This window comes from Lissotriton vulgaris, chromosome 7 (genome assembly GCF_964263255.1).
Source record: "Lissotriton vulgaris chromosome 7, aLisVul1.2, whole genome shotgun sequence".
NCBI classification, from domain to species: Eukaryota; Metazoa; Chordata; class Amphibia; order Caudata; family Salamandridae; genus Lissotriton; species Lissotriton vulgaris.
In genome coordinates, this window is record NC_141695.1 from 1,372,610,234 (window position 1) to 1,372,627,847 (window position 17,614).

General features: G+C 48.5%; 1 protein-coding gene across 1 annotated transcript in view; it reads right to left on the reverse strand.

Annotated features, from left to right (window-relative positions):
- LOC147703736 (serine/threonine-protein kinase NLK2-like) overlaps positions 1-17,614 on the reverse strand; it is a 373,675-nt gene that overhangs the window by 27,479 nt on the left and 328,582 nt on the right. The window contains exon 10 of the mRNA XM_086932073.1: positions 7,293-7,386. Coding sequence (XP_086788199.1) covers positions 7,293-7,386 — 94 coding nt within the window. The remainder of the gene's footprint in view (positions 1-7,292; positions 7,387-17,614) is intronic.

Here is a 17,614-nt window from a genome sequence, read left to right on the forward strand (position 1 = left end):
TTTAATCTAGTATATGTAAGTATTGATGTATATAAGTGAGTATATGTGAGAGTGAGAGATTGTAAGAGTTCCTGTTTATATAAGTATGTGTTTCTATAAGTGATTATTTAAGAGAGTAAGTATGTGTAGGTTTCCTTAGAAGTAAGGTGGTAGTGTGTGTATAGCTGTACATGCAAATAAATGGATGTTCAATAGTTTATTTGCATGTGTGAGTAGGTGTGTGAGTAACTTTTGGATGACTGTTGGTGTGTAACAGGATGTATAGGTGTATCACTACATATGATGAGTGAGTATATGTATGAGTGACTATATAGAACTGTTGGTGAATGAGTGGAAGTGTATATAGATGGTGGAATTAATGAATTGGTTGTTGTAACTGGTATGGGGATCTCCATTTTTTTGAAAATTTTAGTTTCTATTTTTGAATATGCGTTTCAAGGGTTACATTACACTGAAAGGAGGTCTGTCACTGTCACAAGGATGGTGTCATCAGTGATGTCATGAGTGATGTCACTGACCAGGTCATGAGTGATGTAATGTGTGACGTTATCAGCAGTGCATAGCAGGCGCTCAAGTTATAGTGAGTCCAACTAACTAGAACGTTGGAATTTCAATGGTTTTATGTCAGTAAAATTTCCAGCTAACTATAACTGGTGTGAAACCTATGGTTTTTTTCTGTGAATTTCATAGGTTTTGTAAATGCTAATTCCTAACTATATATAGGGCCTCAAACCTATGTTTCTTTCAGTGAATTTCAAAGGTTTTTTAATAGCAAATTTCTATAGCTATGAAATATAATATTTTTTATAATGAATCCTATATTGTATATTTATGTAATACTATTTTTTATGTAAATTGTTCGTTTTTTTTTTTTGCCCTGGAGCGCTCCCGTTAGGCGCAGTTTTGTGGCGCGCCCCGGTGCGCGTACCGCTGAGCGTACCGTTAGCGCTATTGCCGCGAACGAAAACATCGTGACGTATCCCGTAGCCGCGTCGGCGTGATATGCACGGTGTAAGCGCACCCGGAAGCACCCGAACGCATACGATCGCGCTACGTAAGCACCCCCGGGCGCGCCCCGGCGCGCGTAGCGTAAGCGCGTCGGGTCATGTGACCTGAAAATAACACTTTTCATTGGTTCAGAACAGTTTTTTTTTCCAAATGATGAAAGCCCCCACCTTTTTTCCTCATTCTCACTTTGTACTTTGACTGAGGAAGACCTGTTTGCAGACCTGTTTGTAGTGAGAAATGGCTACAGTAGCAGCAGGAGCATCTCAACCACCACCACCACAAGGACCACCACAACACCACAGTGGTGGTGAAGAATAGGAGGAGGAGGAGGAGGAGGAAGAGGAGGAGAGGAAGTTCCTGCCTGAAGAAAATACCCCCTATAAACCAAAGGAGCACATTATGTGGGAGTTTTTTAAAATCCCAAGGGGACTAATGAAAGTTAATGCTCCAAAAGTCACATGTCTCATCTGTGGCACTGTACTTTCCAGGGGGAACCCTGCAAAAAAGTATTCATTTGGCAACAACACAATGATTCGCCATATGCAATGCAAGCACCCAAACAACTATGCTGCGGCAGAGGTCAGAGAACTGACAAGAAACCCTCCCCAATCTTCTCGCAGCACCTCCAAAAGTAAACAACCCACTCCATCGGGTCCAGAGACAAGGGAGATGGTCCCAAATATCCAACCCCAGTTTGGAGATTTTAAAATTGTTTGTAAATTTTGCGGGACTACAATTTGCTATGGAGAGCAAAGTATCAAACTGATTAACCGCTGGAGACAACCAAAACTGCAAAAAGAAACCTTAACTTTTTCCTGATTTTTTTTGCTCCAGTTGAGCCGTTTACAATTCCCTGTTTTTTGTTTATCCCCATAAAAATTACAAAAAAAAATATAAAAGTGTTCATAAAAGCCAAAAAAAGTTAAAAATGTTCCAAAAAACAATAAAAAATTTTATAAAACAAAAAGAATAAAAAAACAGTTCGTTTTAGAACTACCTCCAATTTATAAAAAAAATGCTACATTTTTTAAAAAAACTCTGTCATTCTTTTTTCCCCATGGTACGCTCCCCGGTACACTCCGCGGTGCCCGTGACCAAGGGGAAAGATCCCCGAAACGCGTTGGGCTGTGATATTATCCTGAAATGCTTCTTGCTTGCTGTATTGAATAAAGGACCCTGTGGGAAACTGCCGGATCCGCCTGTATTCGTGTGCGGTTTCATGTGGTTGGACATCAAGGAGCTTTGTTATATTACCGGCCGGACCAAGGTCGGGGAACCGCACCGCTGCCATAAGGGGGCGGACTGCCGCTTTCAGATTCACTGCGAGATGGACAGAATACAGGTTCATTTGCTTTAATGTGCTGGCAGTATGTTTGGAGGCTCATTCAGAGTTTTAAAATGTGCGAAAGTGATCGGAATCCATCTGTGGAACAATGTGTTGCATTACAAGTCCCAGGAGGCCCATCTGGGGGTAAGAGTTTATAACCTCACGAGACTTGACTTGTGGTTGCAATCCGTCAATCAGCATGCCCGTGACCAAGGGGAAAGATCCCCGAAACGCGTTGGGCTGTGATATTATCCTGAAATGCTGCTTGCTTGCTGTATTGAATAAAGGACCCTGTGGGAAACTGCCGGATCCGCCTGTATTCGTGTGCGGTTTCATGTGGTTGGACATCAAGGAGCTTTGTTATATTACCGGCCGGTCCAAGGTCGGGGAACCGCACTGCTGCCATAAGGGGGCGGACTGCCGCTTTCAGATTCACTGCGAGATGGACAGAATACAGGTTCATTTGCTTTAATATGCCGGCAGTATGTTTGGATGCTCATTCAGAGGTTTAAAATGTGCGAAAGTGATCGGAATCCATCTGTGGAACAATGTGTTGCACTACAAGTCCCAGGAGGCCCATCTGGGGGTAACAGTTTATAACCTCACGAGACTCGACTTGTGGTTGCAATCCGTCACTCAGCATGCCCATGACCAAGGGGAAAGATCCCCGAAATGCGTTGGGCTGTGATATTATCCTGAAATGCTGCTTGCTTGCTGTATTGAATAAAGGACCCTGTGGGAAACTGCCGGATCCGCCTGTATTCGTGTTGTGTGCGGTTTCATGTGGTTGGACATCAAGGAGCTTTGAGATATATATATATATATATATCGAAACAAAAGTCCTGCAATGCGTCTCCTCGCACCACCACGGAACAGATCTCACGAAACACCAAAGGTAGATTTTCAAAGATGTGGCTTTATTTTTCCCTCGCCATCGGCATGACGCGTTTCGGCCGTCAAAAAACGGCCTTGATCATATATATATATGAGCAGCACACCTATAAGAGCACAACATGTAGACCAGTAGCTCCAGCAGTAAGCATTTATAGTACGAACTTAACAAATAGAGCAGGTACACTGAATATGTTGTCACTGAACTCCTCTCCTGGCAACACAACATCCAACGCTCCACATTACACTGTATGCTGAAAACTCATAAAAAAAAGCTCGGCCTTTTCTTATAGTCCGTAATCAAAGATCTCTCAATAACATGCACAACAAATAACAGTGCATACTGAAGAGGCTTCACATAAGTGCAGAGATGTGTAGATGCAACATCCTCTTGGATGTCACTAAGCAAACAACATCAACTTTCACTAGCAAACAGAGCACGCAACCTGAGCACAGAACAATGAGCACATATCCAACACAAGTGAGATATACCAAGCTCAATACAATTATGTACAGTTCAGATGATTCACCTAGGAGTGCAGAGGTCTGCGGATGTGGTACTTAAGGTCACCATGTACACTATAGTCCATACCACTAGAAAATAGACAAACAGGACACACTAGGTGGAACATTGAGCACAAATATAGCACAGCTTTAAGATCACCCAAGTACCTGGTGATCACAAATCCCACAACAATAACCGTAATGAACAATCACAAACCTCAACAGAACACTACTGCCAGTACAATGCACTTGCGTCAAAAACAACTGCGATGCATCGGGTAGCTGGAGCTCTCCAAACCAACAGTAGTCCACTCTGTAGAATATAAACTAATTTCTTGAACATATACGTATTTTTCCAGATGTAACGTCTTTTAGAGTCAAATGCTGTGCATTATTTAATCATCTAGTGGTTGGGGTCTGAAATTTTTATTTCAACGAACCGAAGTTTGATTTCTGGGTGTCAATCATAGGTTAGAGGGAATAAGACTCACCAATGAGGACTATAGGTCCACAATGTCAAGCCTCAAGCAAAAGCAGTAGAGGCTGTTCTGTAACACATCATTGGGTGCCGCAGTTCTTTTGTATTCTGCGCCTAGCTGGTCTGTGAGTGCCGGCTTGGATTCTGTAATCCGTCATACATCCCTTCAAATGTAGATAGGAGGGGAAGGTGCTTGTGACTATTACGGACTGACCCTGATACTTTGGGCATTTACTGCTTTTCCTAAGAGCTCATCTTCTAGTTACCAGTGGCCCATGCAGCCGGGGGGGAAGATAATTACTGTTCCATTAGTGAAGGCTTGCATCTCTCATGCCAGGCGAAGGAGGCTATTGTCAACTGCCTACAAGACAATGCCAGACACTACCAGTGGCGAAAGCCCACCTAGCGATACCACAGAACCTTTCTGGGGCCATTCACAGGTCTCGGTGTAGGAAGCTGGTTTTTTGTATGATATACCACTAAGTGGTTATAGCGTGCAAAGAGTCCAGAGATTCCTCCTGCAGTGTACAGGGCTCAATGTAAACCCAAAATGCCCAATTTGTGGTAGAGTGGTCGAGCAGCCTAAGACTAAACAGACATTTGTAATGCACACAGTGATTCATAAATGAGACAACTCAAAAAGGAGATCCACACCAATTCTATAAAAATAAGCTTCTTTCAAGATTTATTTTAAGACCAAGAAATACGTAAAAAGATGAATACGCTTTTCAAGAAAAATACTTTTCACTCTAAACTTTAAAAGGTGGACACTGTGCAATTTTCAGTTCAGCAATGTTAACCTAAGGGAGGAAAACCAGGGGTTAACATAAGCATGTGGGGCCACAAGGCAACACCAAATTTACGCCCTCTGCGGCACAGGGGCTGCCAGGTGCAGACTGCCAACACAGTGTCGTGCACCCATTGCAAACCAATGTGGGGGATCAGTATTGAAGAAAGGCTGCAGGCTCAGGCGGCCAGGAGAAGACACCATTGGTCACACTCCCAAAGACCCAGGGGTCTCCTTAGGCGTTGGAAAAGTCTCGCCAGGCAGGTCGCAGTTGGGAAGGGGAGTCTGGCTGCAGGCATCGAGGCGGAGTTTGGCAGGCGTCAGCCCACGATGGAAGTGCTGGGGAACCTTCACAGGACCGATAGGCAACCTGGACTTTGGCGTGGGCGTTGGGTGCAGAGGTGGGTCCAGCAGTGGTTACGCGTTTCTGAGAGCAGGAATTTCTGGTTGTTTAAAATTGGTTTCTTTTGGATTGATCCCCGGTCCATAGGAGATCTTGGTCTTTGTCGAAGGCAGGCAGTCAGTCCTCCCAAGGCTTTGGAGGTCGCTGGGCTGCGGGACAGGTTATCTTATGGTTCAGGATAATCGACGGCTGCAGACAGGCGGTAGGGCTGGGGCCAAGTCCGTTGGTATCCGTAGTCTTCTCTGCTTGTGCAAATCTACAGTGTCCGGTTCTTCTTAGGTGTTCGGGAACCTACTTTCAGGGTCTGTGGGTGCCACCTAAATACTAGATTTCGGGGTGTTACAGGTAGGGACCAATTGGTCTCTCCCCTGGGGTGTCTACACCCACAATGATGCCATTCTCCTGTGGGAGGGGGGAATGGCCATAGCACTGATTGGATAAGTTCCATCATCTTCCAGATGGTGGGCACTGAAAAATATGCTTCACTTTGCCTCCAGCACCTACGGGATGAAGTTGGCAAAGTGAGGGTACACCTGTTCTCACTTGGGTTTTCCCGACAGTTTTCCCACCAAATGTTGGGGTGTAAGCCAGGAGCTGCAATTTACTGCTAGCACCAGAGGTTGGGAATGCATTGCCAAGGAAGCCAGGCCTTTGAAGCTTCCTCCTAAAGCACCGTATTCATCCTAGGGGAGGAGGTGTGACACCTCTGCCCAGGATGGGCTTTGTTTATGGCCTCAGAGAGCAGACGGTCCAAAAACATGTCTGGTGGTGGCAGGCTGCCTAAAGAAAGTTAAAGGTGCCCCCTGGAAACCTACCAACCCTTGTGTGATCTCTGAGGTCCCCTCTGGGTACATGTTTCAATAAATCCCACCCTGGCATTAGGGTGGGCTTATTGAGAGAAGTTGTTTGGCACCAAACACTCCTGGGTCCAGTAAATCCATCATAGTGCTGGGGAACTCGAGTTATCAAGTTTCCAGCCCATCTACTCTCTACGGCTTCACTGGCACTTACTATATTAAGATTAGACTTAAAAATTGTAGGAGCATATCTACTCTTGCAAATATGCCCATACAGGATATATAGTGTACCCTGCCTTAGGGCTTGTAAGGTCTGCTAGAGGGAGGGACTCACCTATTTCTTAGGCAGTGCTGCTTAGCATGGCACACAGAGTGCCATGTCAACTTTGTTATTTTTCTCTGAAACAAGGCATGAAGGCTGCAGTGGCAGTTTGCATGGCCTTGACGAGGTGTCCCTAGGGGATCCTCTTCCATCTAAAGCCTTAGGTATAATGGTACAATTTACTAGGGACTTACCGTTGTCAATCGTGGTACAGTTTTTTGGGAAGGAGCTCTGGAACAGAGGACCTGGATGGCAGGGAACCTGTGCACTTTCAATCAAAACCACCATTCTACAGGCAAAAAGTGGGGGGATAACCATGTCAAAAGAGGCACTTTCTCACACTCGGTCACAAAAGTAGATGGGGGCTAGTGAAGCCCACCCTGTTGGCATCAAGGTCCTTCAGAGAATAAAGCCCATTTGGAAGTAAGACATGGGCCTCTATGGGAAACAGTGCAGAGCTTGGACAAGTCAATAGCCTCCTCTAAAATTACATACCTGCTGCAAAATTATTTTGGCAGTAGTTATCCTTCTCATGCTCGCAAGCAATCAATTTTTAAAGATTGCTGATTTTAGCTTCAGTCAAAAACTGTCCAATGCTTCAGATATAGTAAGCTGTGCATTAATGTACCTCCTCAACAGCACTTGAATTCCTAAAGAGGCAATGGAGTGTATCCATGATCTATAAAACCCACTTTACTTACAGATGTCACAGAGGATTCAATTGGTTTACTTTTAGCCTGGGACCAAAGAACAATGCACATTAACTGAAACTCACCGTATGAAAGTTTTGAAGGCTGCAGACTGGGGGTTAATGCAGAGCGGCACCCTTTTCCCCTGTTGATGGTCGACAATGAAATGATGAACTAACTCTGCAAGAAGAGAAGACAAGTCAAACTCAAAAACTAATTGCAGGAAAAAGCTGAACAGACTGAAGTAAATGGGAGGCAAAGCGACAAGGAAGGAGCGTAGAACCATGGTGGCATGATCTGGTCATCTTAGCTCTATAGTTATAATCCTATAATTGAATTCCATTTGGCTCTTAAACACCAATAGTAATGAGAAGGAAAAAAGTAGGAATTGCAGGGTAAGTGTAGAAAGGACAGTTAAGATGGAAACATTGATTGGGAAAAAGGGGGACTAGAAAGTGAAAGTGTGGGAATAAGAAGGGATGGGAAACGAAAAACGAATATAAAGAGATGGAATGAGAAAAAATGAGGTTAGAGGAACAAGCATCTGCAATGCAATAGGTCTCGCATTTGTGAGAGAGTAAGCTATTAGCATTTTAAATGACAATGCCTTTTATTTATGTTTTAAAAACCGAAACATAAATGAAGGGCATTGTCATTTACAATGCCAATAGCTCAAACTTGAGTAAATGCAAGACCTATTGCATTGCAAATGCTTGTTTTTCTTGAGGTTGAAAATCGTGCTTAGTATTATGCGCATCAATTTAAGCTGTGTAGAATGTATTTCTAATTTATATGTCCCACGCTTACTGGTCTTCTTGGGTATCGTTGGGTTTCATTCGCATTGCCTGTTGCTTGAAATAATTGCTGCCTGCTTAAAATTCATAGCGCTCTATTGGCCGTGTAGCGCTTGATTGCTCATTTGTACATTTTGGTCTGATTTGGCTTCATTCGTATTGCCTGTTGCTCGAAAGAACTGCTGCCTGCTGAAATTTCATAGCGCTCTATTGGCCGTGTAGCGCTCGATTGCTCATTTGTGCATTTAATTATTGTTGCCTTGTTGTGTCGGTGCCACTGCCCACAGCGTGATCCCACTTTGTGCCCCCAGCCTGTTTCGGTTTTGCTTTTGCTGCCATCCATTTTGTTTGTTGTGCCTCGGAGCCCGTCCTCTCCACCCTGCTCCCGCCTCCCAGCTGCTCCTCCCTCGCTCCGTCCCCCCCCACTATCCACTTATGTCAGAACAGCTGACGCGCAGCGGTCACGCCCTATGTGTGCCAAAGGTGCGCCAAAGGTAAGCCCGTCTACGCCCGTCCGCGCCTGGACCGCGCCCAGCGCCAGACCCTCTGGCCCCTGCAAAATACACTCCACCCGCATAACGTACGACGCCGCATCCCTCTCAGCCCTTAACCCTGGCTGAACACCAAACTGCTACCAAGCCGCCCCAGGACACACCCATGGACCCTTCACCTGCCACTCCTGCAAGTACGACTGCATCAGGACCCACACCAAATCCATTAACCTCAAACAGAGCTCCGACACTAACCACCTGAAATGCATCCTACTCAACACCCGCTCGGTCCACAGTCACGCCATTGAACTTTGGAACCTACTCGACACCACATCGCCGGACGTCGCCTTTCTTACAGAAACCTGGATGAACGCCTCATCAACGCCTGACATCGCCATAGCCATCCCGGCTACAAAATTATCCTAAAGGACCGCACCAACCAAACAGGAGGAGGCATTGCCATTGTCCATAAGAATACCATCCGCATCACAACCAGTTCCGACGATCACCTTGCAGCCGCTGAACACCTTCACTTCCAGATCCACACCGATCCCAAGACCACACTCAGAGGCACCCTCATCTACAGGCCACCAGGACCCCGCACACAATTCAGCGAAGACATCACCGACTTCATCAGCCCACACGCCCTCCCCTCCGAGGACTACATTCTACTGGGAGACCTCAACTTCCACTTGGAAAAGAACAACGACAGCAACTCCACCACCCTTCTTGACAACCTCGCCAATCAGGGACTCAAACAACTAGTAAACACCCCCACCCACTACGCCGGACACACACTCGACCCAATCTTCACTTCCAGCAAGCACATCTCCTTCAATCACACCACAGCACTCCATTGGACAGACCACAGCTGCGTTCACTTCAACTACAAAAAGACTACGACCCACAACCAATCCCCCGCAGAAACTGGAACAAAATTACCACCGACCAACTCTTCACATCGCTTCACCAAAACCCTCCTGTAAAATCATCGGACCCAAACCTTGCAGCCACCAACCTCACACAATGGATCACCCATAGCGCTGACGAATTAGCACCCTTGAAAAAACATCAAATAAAGCAAGGTAGCAAAAAAGCCCCCTGGTTCAACGATGACCTTAAGAAATACAATAAGTTCTGTCGCACCCTCGAGAAAGCCTGGAGAGAAAAAAACCCAACCACTGACAACCTGGCCACCTTCAAGAATGCCACCCGCAAACATCACCAACTGATCCGATCCACCAAGAAATCAGCATTCACGGATCGACTCGACAACAACTTCCACAACAGCAAGGAACTATTCAACGTAGTCAAAGAATTTACTAACCCCACCGCCGGCACCAACGACATCACTTCCTCCCAAGACCTCTGCGACTCCCTAGCCTCATTCCACAAGAAAATTGCTGACATACATAACAGCTTTGAAAACCAGTCCGGAGACCAGTCCACCCCACCTACCTCCGAACTAAAACCCCCCTCCAGCAACCTTTACGCCTGGAACCCAATCACCACTGAAGACACCATCAGCCTGATGAACTCCATCCACTCAGGATCGCCAACCGACCCTTGTCCCCACCACATTTTCAACAAAGCAGACTCCATCATCGTACCCCATCTCAGAGACGTCATCAACTGCTCCCTCAACTCCGCTACCTTCCCAGAAAGCTGGAAACATGCCGAACTCAGCGCCCTTCTGAAGAAACCCACAGCCGACCCCACTGAACTTAAAAACTACCGCCCCATCTCGCTCCTCCCATTCCCTGCCAAAGTCATTGAGAAAGCTGTCAACAGTCAGCTCGCCGCCTTCCTCGAATCCAACAAATCCCTCGACCCTTCACAGTCCGGCTTCCGAGCCAAACACAGCACCGAGACCGCCCTCATCGCAGCAACAGACGACATTCGCACACTATTGGACAACGGAGAAACAGCTGCCCTCATCCTACTTGACCTCTCCGCAGCCTTCGACACAGTCTGTCATAGCACCCTTATACAACGCCTCAGCAACGTCGGAATACAAGGAAAAGCATTGGACAGGATCATCTCGTTCCTCGACGGAAGAACCTAGAGAGTCCGCCTCCCTCCTTTTAGATCAGATGCCACCGAAGTCATCTGCGGAGTACCACAAGGATCATCACTCAGTCCCACCCTCTTTAACGTATACATGAGTCCCCTTGCATCCATCGCGCGCCAACACAATCTCATCATCATCATCTCCTACGCAGACGACACCCAGCTGATCCTCTCCCTCACCAAAGACCCAAACACCGCAAAAACCAACCTACACGAAGGGATGAAAGTAGCCGAGTGGATGAATAACAGCCGTTTAAAACTGAACTCGGACAAAACGGAAGTCCTCATCTTAGGTTCATCCCCCTCCGCCTGAGACGACTCATGGTGGCCACCGGCCCTAGGAAACGCACCCATACCTACGGACCATGCACGTAACCTGGGCTTCATCCTGGACTCCTCCCTTTCAATGACCAGACAAGTCAACGCAGTCTCATCATCATGCTTCAACATGCTACGCTTGCTCAAAAAAATCTTCCGCTGGATCCCCACCGAAACTAGAAAGACGGTCACCCACTCACTGGTCACCAGCCGACTGGATTATGGAAATGCCCTCTACGCCGGGGCCACAGCCAAACTACAGAAAAAACTCCAACGCATCCAAAACGCCTCAGCCAGACTCATACTAGACATCCCCCGCCAAGCTCACATTTCCGGCCACCTGAAAGACCGCCACTGGCTCCCCGTCAACAAGAGAATAACGTTCCGTCTCCTCACCCACGCACACAAAGCCCTCTACGACCTAGGACCCGAATGCCTCAACACGCGCCTGTCCTTTTACACCCCCACCCACCAACTTCGATCGTCCAATCAAGCCCTCGCCGCAATCCCACGCATCCATAGATCAAACATGGGGGGGGGAAGATCCTTCTCCTACTTAGCGGCCAAAACCTGGAATTCTCTCCCCACACAGCTCCGCCTTACACAGAACCATCTCTCCTTCAGAAAACAACTAAAAACCTGGATATTCGAGAGGTAAAGTACCCCCCCCCTCCTTCAGCGCCTTGAGACCCTCTAGGTGAGTAGTGCGCTATACAAATGTTAAACTTAAACTTGAACTTTTCACCTTCCCTTCAATGCTTTTTTTTTTTAATGCATTAATATGTGATGTCTGAGCCCTATTAAGGTATTTAACACCCATTCCTTACCACCACTCTGAAATTTTGTTTACCGCGTGCTGGGCTTCTTTAGAGTTCCTCTTGCGCCTAAATAAATACAAATGCAGCACTTCGATGTTGCGAGGCGAATATAAGCGTTACACACAAAACATTAACTACATCTCCAAGACAGATAGAAGTTGGACGGGGCAGCGGCGTAGGTCCCTGGTCTCTCAATGAGAGCGCTGAAGGGCGCAGGGGGGCGCATCACTGGAGAGGTGCAGAGGCGATCAGAGCGAGCGCAGAGCTTTTATTTATGTATAGTGTGAATGAACAGATTCATTTCCAGGCCTGGCCGCGCATGAAGACTTGCGGGTGATGGCCGACGCTTTACCTTCCTCTTCAATGCTTTTTTATTTAATGCATAATATGCGATGTCTGACTGTATTAATGTATTTACCACCCATTCCTTACCGCCACTTTGACATTTTGTTTACTGCGTACTGGGCTTCTTTTAATGATGCCCTTGCACCTCAGTAAAAATAAATGCAGTGCTTTGATGCTGCGAGGCGAATGTAAGCGCTACACACAAAACATTAATTACATCTCCAAGACAGACAGAAATAAGATGGGGCAGCGGCGTAGGTCTCTGGGCTCTCAATGAAAGTGCCGAAGGACGCAGGCGGGGCGCATCACTGGAGAGGCACAGAGGCGATCAAAGCAAGCGCAGAGCTTTTATTTATGTTTAATGTGAATGAACAGGTTAATTTCTTGGCCTGGACGAGCGTGCGGACTCGTGGGTAATGGCTGCGTCCCGGGCGCAAGAATATTTCACAGGAGGTGGTCGAGCTCGTTTTTGCTAACGCAGTGTGAATTCTCCTGTGTGGAAAAAACAGATCTTGTAATGTTATTAGCACCTGCTAAAATGTTAGGCCATGATGCTCAGATGCCAAGAAATGCAAATGCTACTTACCAGTATGCATCTGTTCTTGGCATGTAGGGCTGCTGACATTCATATCTGTGCATAGATCGCCGCCTAGTGTTGGGTCCGGATGATTGCACATTGTTGTCCTGGAAGAGTCTTCGAAGTATCACGAGATAGGTGGCTCCTCCCCTGGACTACAGTGCGCATGGGCATCGCCTCCATCCCCAGATTGTTTTTAGCCATTGTGGCCGAGATGGAGTGAACTATGTGAGTGATGACCATGCTATGAGCATATACATGAATACTGCAGCTGCTACAGGCGCCGGGGAGGAGGGCGGGCGATATGAATGTCAGCAGCCCTACATGCCAAGAACAGATGCATACTGGTAAGTAGCATTTGCAGTTCGAGGCATGTGGGCTGCTGAATTCATATCTGTGCATAGAATACATAGCAGTCCCCCATTATCGGCGGCCGCCCGTGCCAGCTGCAGCAGTTTGGAAAAGTGTCTTGAGAACAGCCTGACCTACAGCTGCCTGCTGTTTAGAGTGCACGTCTACACAGTAATGTTTAGTAAATGTATGTGTGGTAGACCATGTGGCTGCTCTACATATATCCTCTAAGGGAATGTTCCCAAGGAAGGCCATAGACGCCCCCAACTTTCTGGTGGAGTGGGCTCTTGGTGGAATTGTAAGAGTGCGTTTAGCCTTTGCGTAACAGATCTGAATTGAGGTTCCATTCTGGAGCTGGTGGTGTCCGTGGTGGAATGACCCTTTTGAGTCCTTCCAGAAATGCTTTGATAGCAGGCACCTTGAAAAGTGAAAGGTGTTGTCTATTCTGGAGGTATGCGGCCATCGCAGACAGGTGAATGCGGATGGAAGTATACGCCAAATTGCACTGGTACAGATGGAACAGGTAACAGATGATGTTCTGAATGGAAGCATCCAGCGGGTTAATGTCGTGGTTCGCACAATAAATGACAAACCGCTTCCATTTAGCCGCATAACATGCTCTAGTAGTGGGCTTTCTTGCCTCCCGAATGATGTCCATGCAATCCGGGGGAAGATTGAGGTAGCCAAACTCTAGGACTTCAGGAGCCAGATCGCCAGGTTGAGCTGTTGCGGATCTGGGTGCCATATGTCACCATGGCTCTGCGTCAGAAGGCTGGGTGTGAGATGAAGCCTTTGATGCGGTACCACGGAAAGTTCCAGAAACGTGGTGTACCATGGTTGGCGAGCCCACGTTGGAGCAACCAGGATGAGAGTCATCGAGTGCTGCCTGAGCTTGCGCGCCACCAGCGGTATCAGAGGTGCTGGGGGAAAAGCGTACGCAAATCTGCCTGACCAGTTCATCCATATCGCATTGCCTTGCGATTGCGGGTGTGGGAACCTGGCGGCGAAGCTTTGGCATTTTGCGTTCTCCCTTGTGGCGAACAGGTCTATCTCTGGATGACCCCACCTTTGGAAGTACGGTTGGAGAACTGATGGATGTATCTCCCACTCGTGCATTTGGTGGCTGTGCCTGCTGAGCAGGTCCACCATCTGATTGTCTATGCCAGGGAGATGTTCTGCCATCAGGAAAATGTTCCTCTGAATGGCCCACTTCCACATGCTCTGAGCCAGATGAGACAGCTGCGGAGAGGTGTGCCCCCCTGTTTCTGAATGTAGTACATGGCCGTCATGTTGTCCGTCCGGATCAACACGACCTTGTTGCACAGATGTACTTTGAATGCCTTTAAGGCCATGAAGATTGCCATCAGTTCCAATACATTGATGTGAATCTTCCTTTGCTGTAGTGTCCATAGTCCCTGCACTGTGTAGTGGAGTACATGCGCTCCCCATCCCTGGAGAGAAGCGTTCGTCGTCAGGATAATCACAGGCTCTTGGAACGGTCGGCCCTTGCAAAGGTTTTGTGGATTCCACCAATGCAGAGAGTTGTACGCCCGACCGCTCACCAACACTAGGTCTGTTAGTTGCCCGTGAGCCTGAGTCCACTGACGTGCTAGGCACTCCTGAAGCGGACGCATATGTAGTCTCGCGTGCGGGACAATGGAGATGCAGGAGGCCATCATGCCTATCAACTGCATGAACACTTTCGCTGGAAGCGAGTGCTGAGGTCTGAATCTCTGGATCAGCGTCTGAATACTGGCGACTCTCACTGAATTTGGCTGCGCAGTGGCCGCCAGAGTGTTTATTGTCGCGCCCAGATACTGCCGTATGTGGGCGGGCTGGAGATGGGATTTTGGGTAATTCAGTGAGAATCCCAGATCGTGCAGGAGATGAATGGTGCGGGACACGTGGTCGGCGCACTGTTGTTCCAACTTCGCCTGAATGAGCCAGTCGTCCAGATAGGGGTAGACGTGGATGTTTTAACGTCTTAGATGCGCCGCCACGGTCGCCAGGCACTTCGTGAAGACCCTGGGCGCTGTGGTGACCCCAAAAGGCAGAATCCTGAACTGGTAGTGCTGGTCTTGAATGGTGAACCTTAGGTACTTCCTGTGTGAAGGATGCAGGGGAATGTGAAAGTATGCATCCTTGAGATCCAGAGTAGCTAGGAAGTCCCCTTGCCGAAGCAGCGGGAGAACCTGCTGCAACGTGAGCATATGGAAATGTTCTGACAGAATGTACCAGTTGAGGGGCCTGAGGTCCAGGATGGGCCTGAGGGATCCGTCCTTTTTGGGGATTAGAAAGTACAGAGAGTAAACCCCTGTTCCCCTTTCTTGCAGTGGAACGAGCTCTATTGCCCCTTTTTGCAGCATGACTTGGACTTCCTGCTGCAACAAGTGCAAGTGCTCGCCGGACATAGGACGGTTTCTTGGAGGTATGTTTGGTGGAGTGGAAGTGAGTTCCAGACAATAACCGTATTGGATAAGAGATTTGACCCACCTGTCCGTGGTGATGGATTTCCACGCGGGCAGGAACTGCTGGAGTCTCCCCCCGACTGGTGTTGTGTGGTCGGGGGGCAGCGACAAGGCGTCACTGTTTGCTGGCGGTGGAGGACCTGGAGCTGTTATTTCCACGTCCTCTGCCTTTGACGTTGTTCCCCCGGTAACCACCTCTACCCTTGTTGGTGTATGATGATTGGGTGTTGCTTTTATAGTATTGCGTGGATTGTGACGCTTGACCCCTTGAGGTGCCTCTGTTATTGGAGCGGCGAAAGGAACCACCCCGAAACTGCTGGGACTGTAGGGCACCCATAGATTTAGCAGTGTCAGTGCCTTTTTTCATTTTTTCAAGGGTTGCATCCACTTCTGGCCCAAACAGGTGGTCTGGATTAACTGTTTGGTTTAAGATGGTAGTCTGAATGTCTGGTTTAAAGCCTGATATTCTAAGCCATGCATGCCTACGCAGTAGCACGCTAGTGTTTATAGCTCTGGAGGCGGTATCAGCCACGTCCAGTGCGCACTTAATTGAAGCATTGGTGATAAGCTTCCCCTCCTGAATCAACATTTCAGCTCCCTCCTTGTACTGATCAGGTAAGTGCTGTGTTTCTAGGGTGTCATAGTGTGCCCTATCGTAGCGTGCAAGTAGCGCTTGAGTGTTTGAAATGCGCCACATATTAGCTGCCTGCGCAGCAATACGTTTCCCTGAAGCTTCAAAGACCTTTGATTCTTTGTCTGGGGGAGGAGCATCACCCGTGGTCTGTGAGTTAGCCCGCTTACGTGCGTTGGAGACAACCAAAGAGTCCAGTGGCAACTGTCCCTTGATGTACGTTGGATCAGTGGGCGCTGCCTTATATTTTTTGTCAATACGAGGATTGATGACTCTTGCCCGGGTGGGCTCCCTGAAAACCTCAGGCGCATGCTTTAGCACTCCTTTGAGCATTGGCAATGTCTTGACAGTCTTTTCAGCCACTGAGAAAGTGTCAAAAAGAAAATCGACATCCACTGGGTCCGCATGGAGGTCGACATCATGGTTGGCCGCAGCTCTTTCAATTAGAGCGTTGAAGGCTGCAGAGTCCTCTGTTGGGGAAGTTTTTGCAGCAAAAAGCTGCGGCTCGTGTCCTGACTGAGGGTCCTCGGGGTCGCCTCCAGCAGACCATGGCTCATTGACATCCTCTGGATCCGAGTACGCTGGACAAGTATACTCCTCCTCCTCGTCCCCGTCACCCTCCCCAGCGTTAGAGTGAGTGGGTGAGAGCTCCAGACCTTGTGAAGATGCAGGCTCCATAGGGGCAGATGCACCCGCAGAGTCCAACTTCTTTTTAAGGGGAATATGAAAATGCTCCAACACAGGCTCCGGGGTGATCTTCCTTTTAAGGAGAGAGAGCTTGCCTGTGTTGGCGTCGATGACAACCTCTCGACGCTCCTCGTCCGCTAGTGGCTGGTGCCGTGGCTTCGGCACTACCAAGGATGCTTTTGGCGTAGGAACCAGCTTCAAGGGCACCCCGGCCCCATGATTCGGAGCGAAAGCCTGCGGCGCCGTCTTTGGCGGCAGCGTGAAGTGAATCGGCGTTTGCGCCTTCGCCGGTTTCTGTGGAAGCTTAGGCGTCACATCCTTCGGCTCGAGAGCCACTGCCTCCTTCCGAATACGCTGAAGGGACTCCGTGACCTTCTTGGTAAAGGAGGGGGAGGGCCAGACCGGCTCGAGCGAGTCCTCCGAGTCCGGATTCGGGTCGGCGAACAAAGGCGCAGTCTTCGGAGCCGACACAGCACCTCCCTCTGCTTTGTCGACCGGGATCGGTGCAGCCAGAGACTTGGGGTCGTCCTGACGCTTCTTCGAGGCTTTCTTAGGGTCATCGACCTTCTTGGCGTCGACGCGGCTCTTCAGAGCGTCGACCAGCTTCGGCGCCGACGCAGCCGCGTCGGGCGTTTTCGCCTTTGGCTTCGACACGGGGGTCTTCGGATCTGCCATTTTGGCGTGGCTTTTGAGCTCGGCGGCCATTTTGGATTTCTTCGGCGCCGAGGCCTCTGGAGCCTTTGATCCCACCAGTGCGACTTGCACTTTCGGTTTCGATACAGATGGTGCGGACCCCGATGGCTTCACTTTCGGTTTCTGTACCGGGAGTGGCGCATCACCAATGTCCGTGGCCGGGCC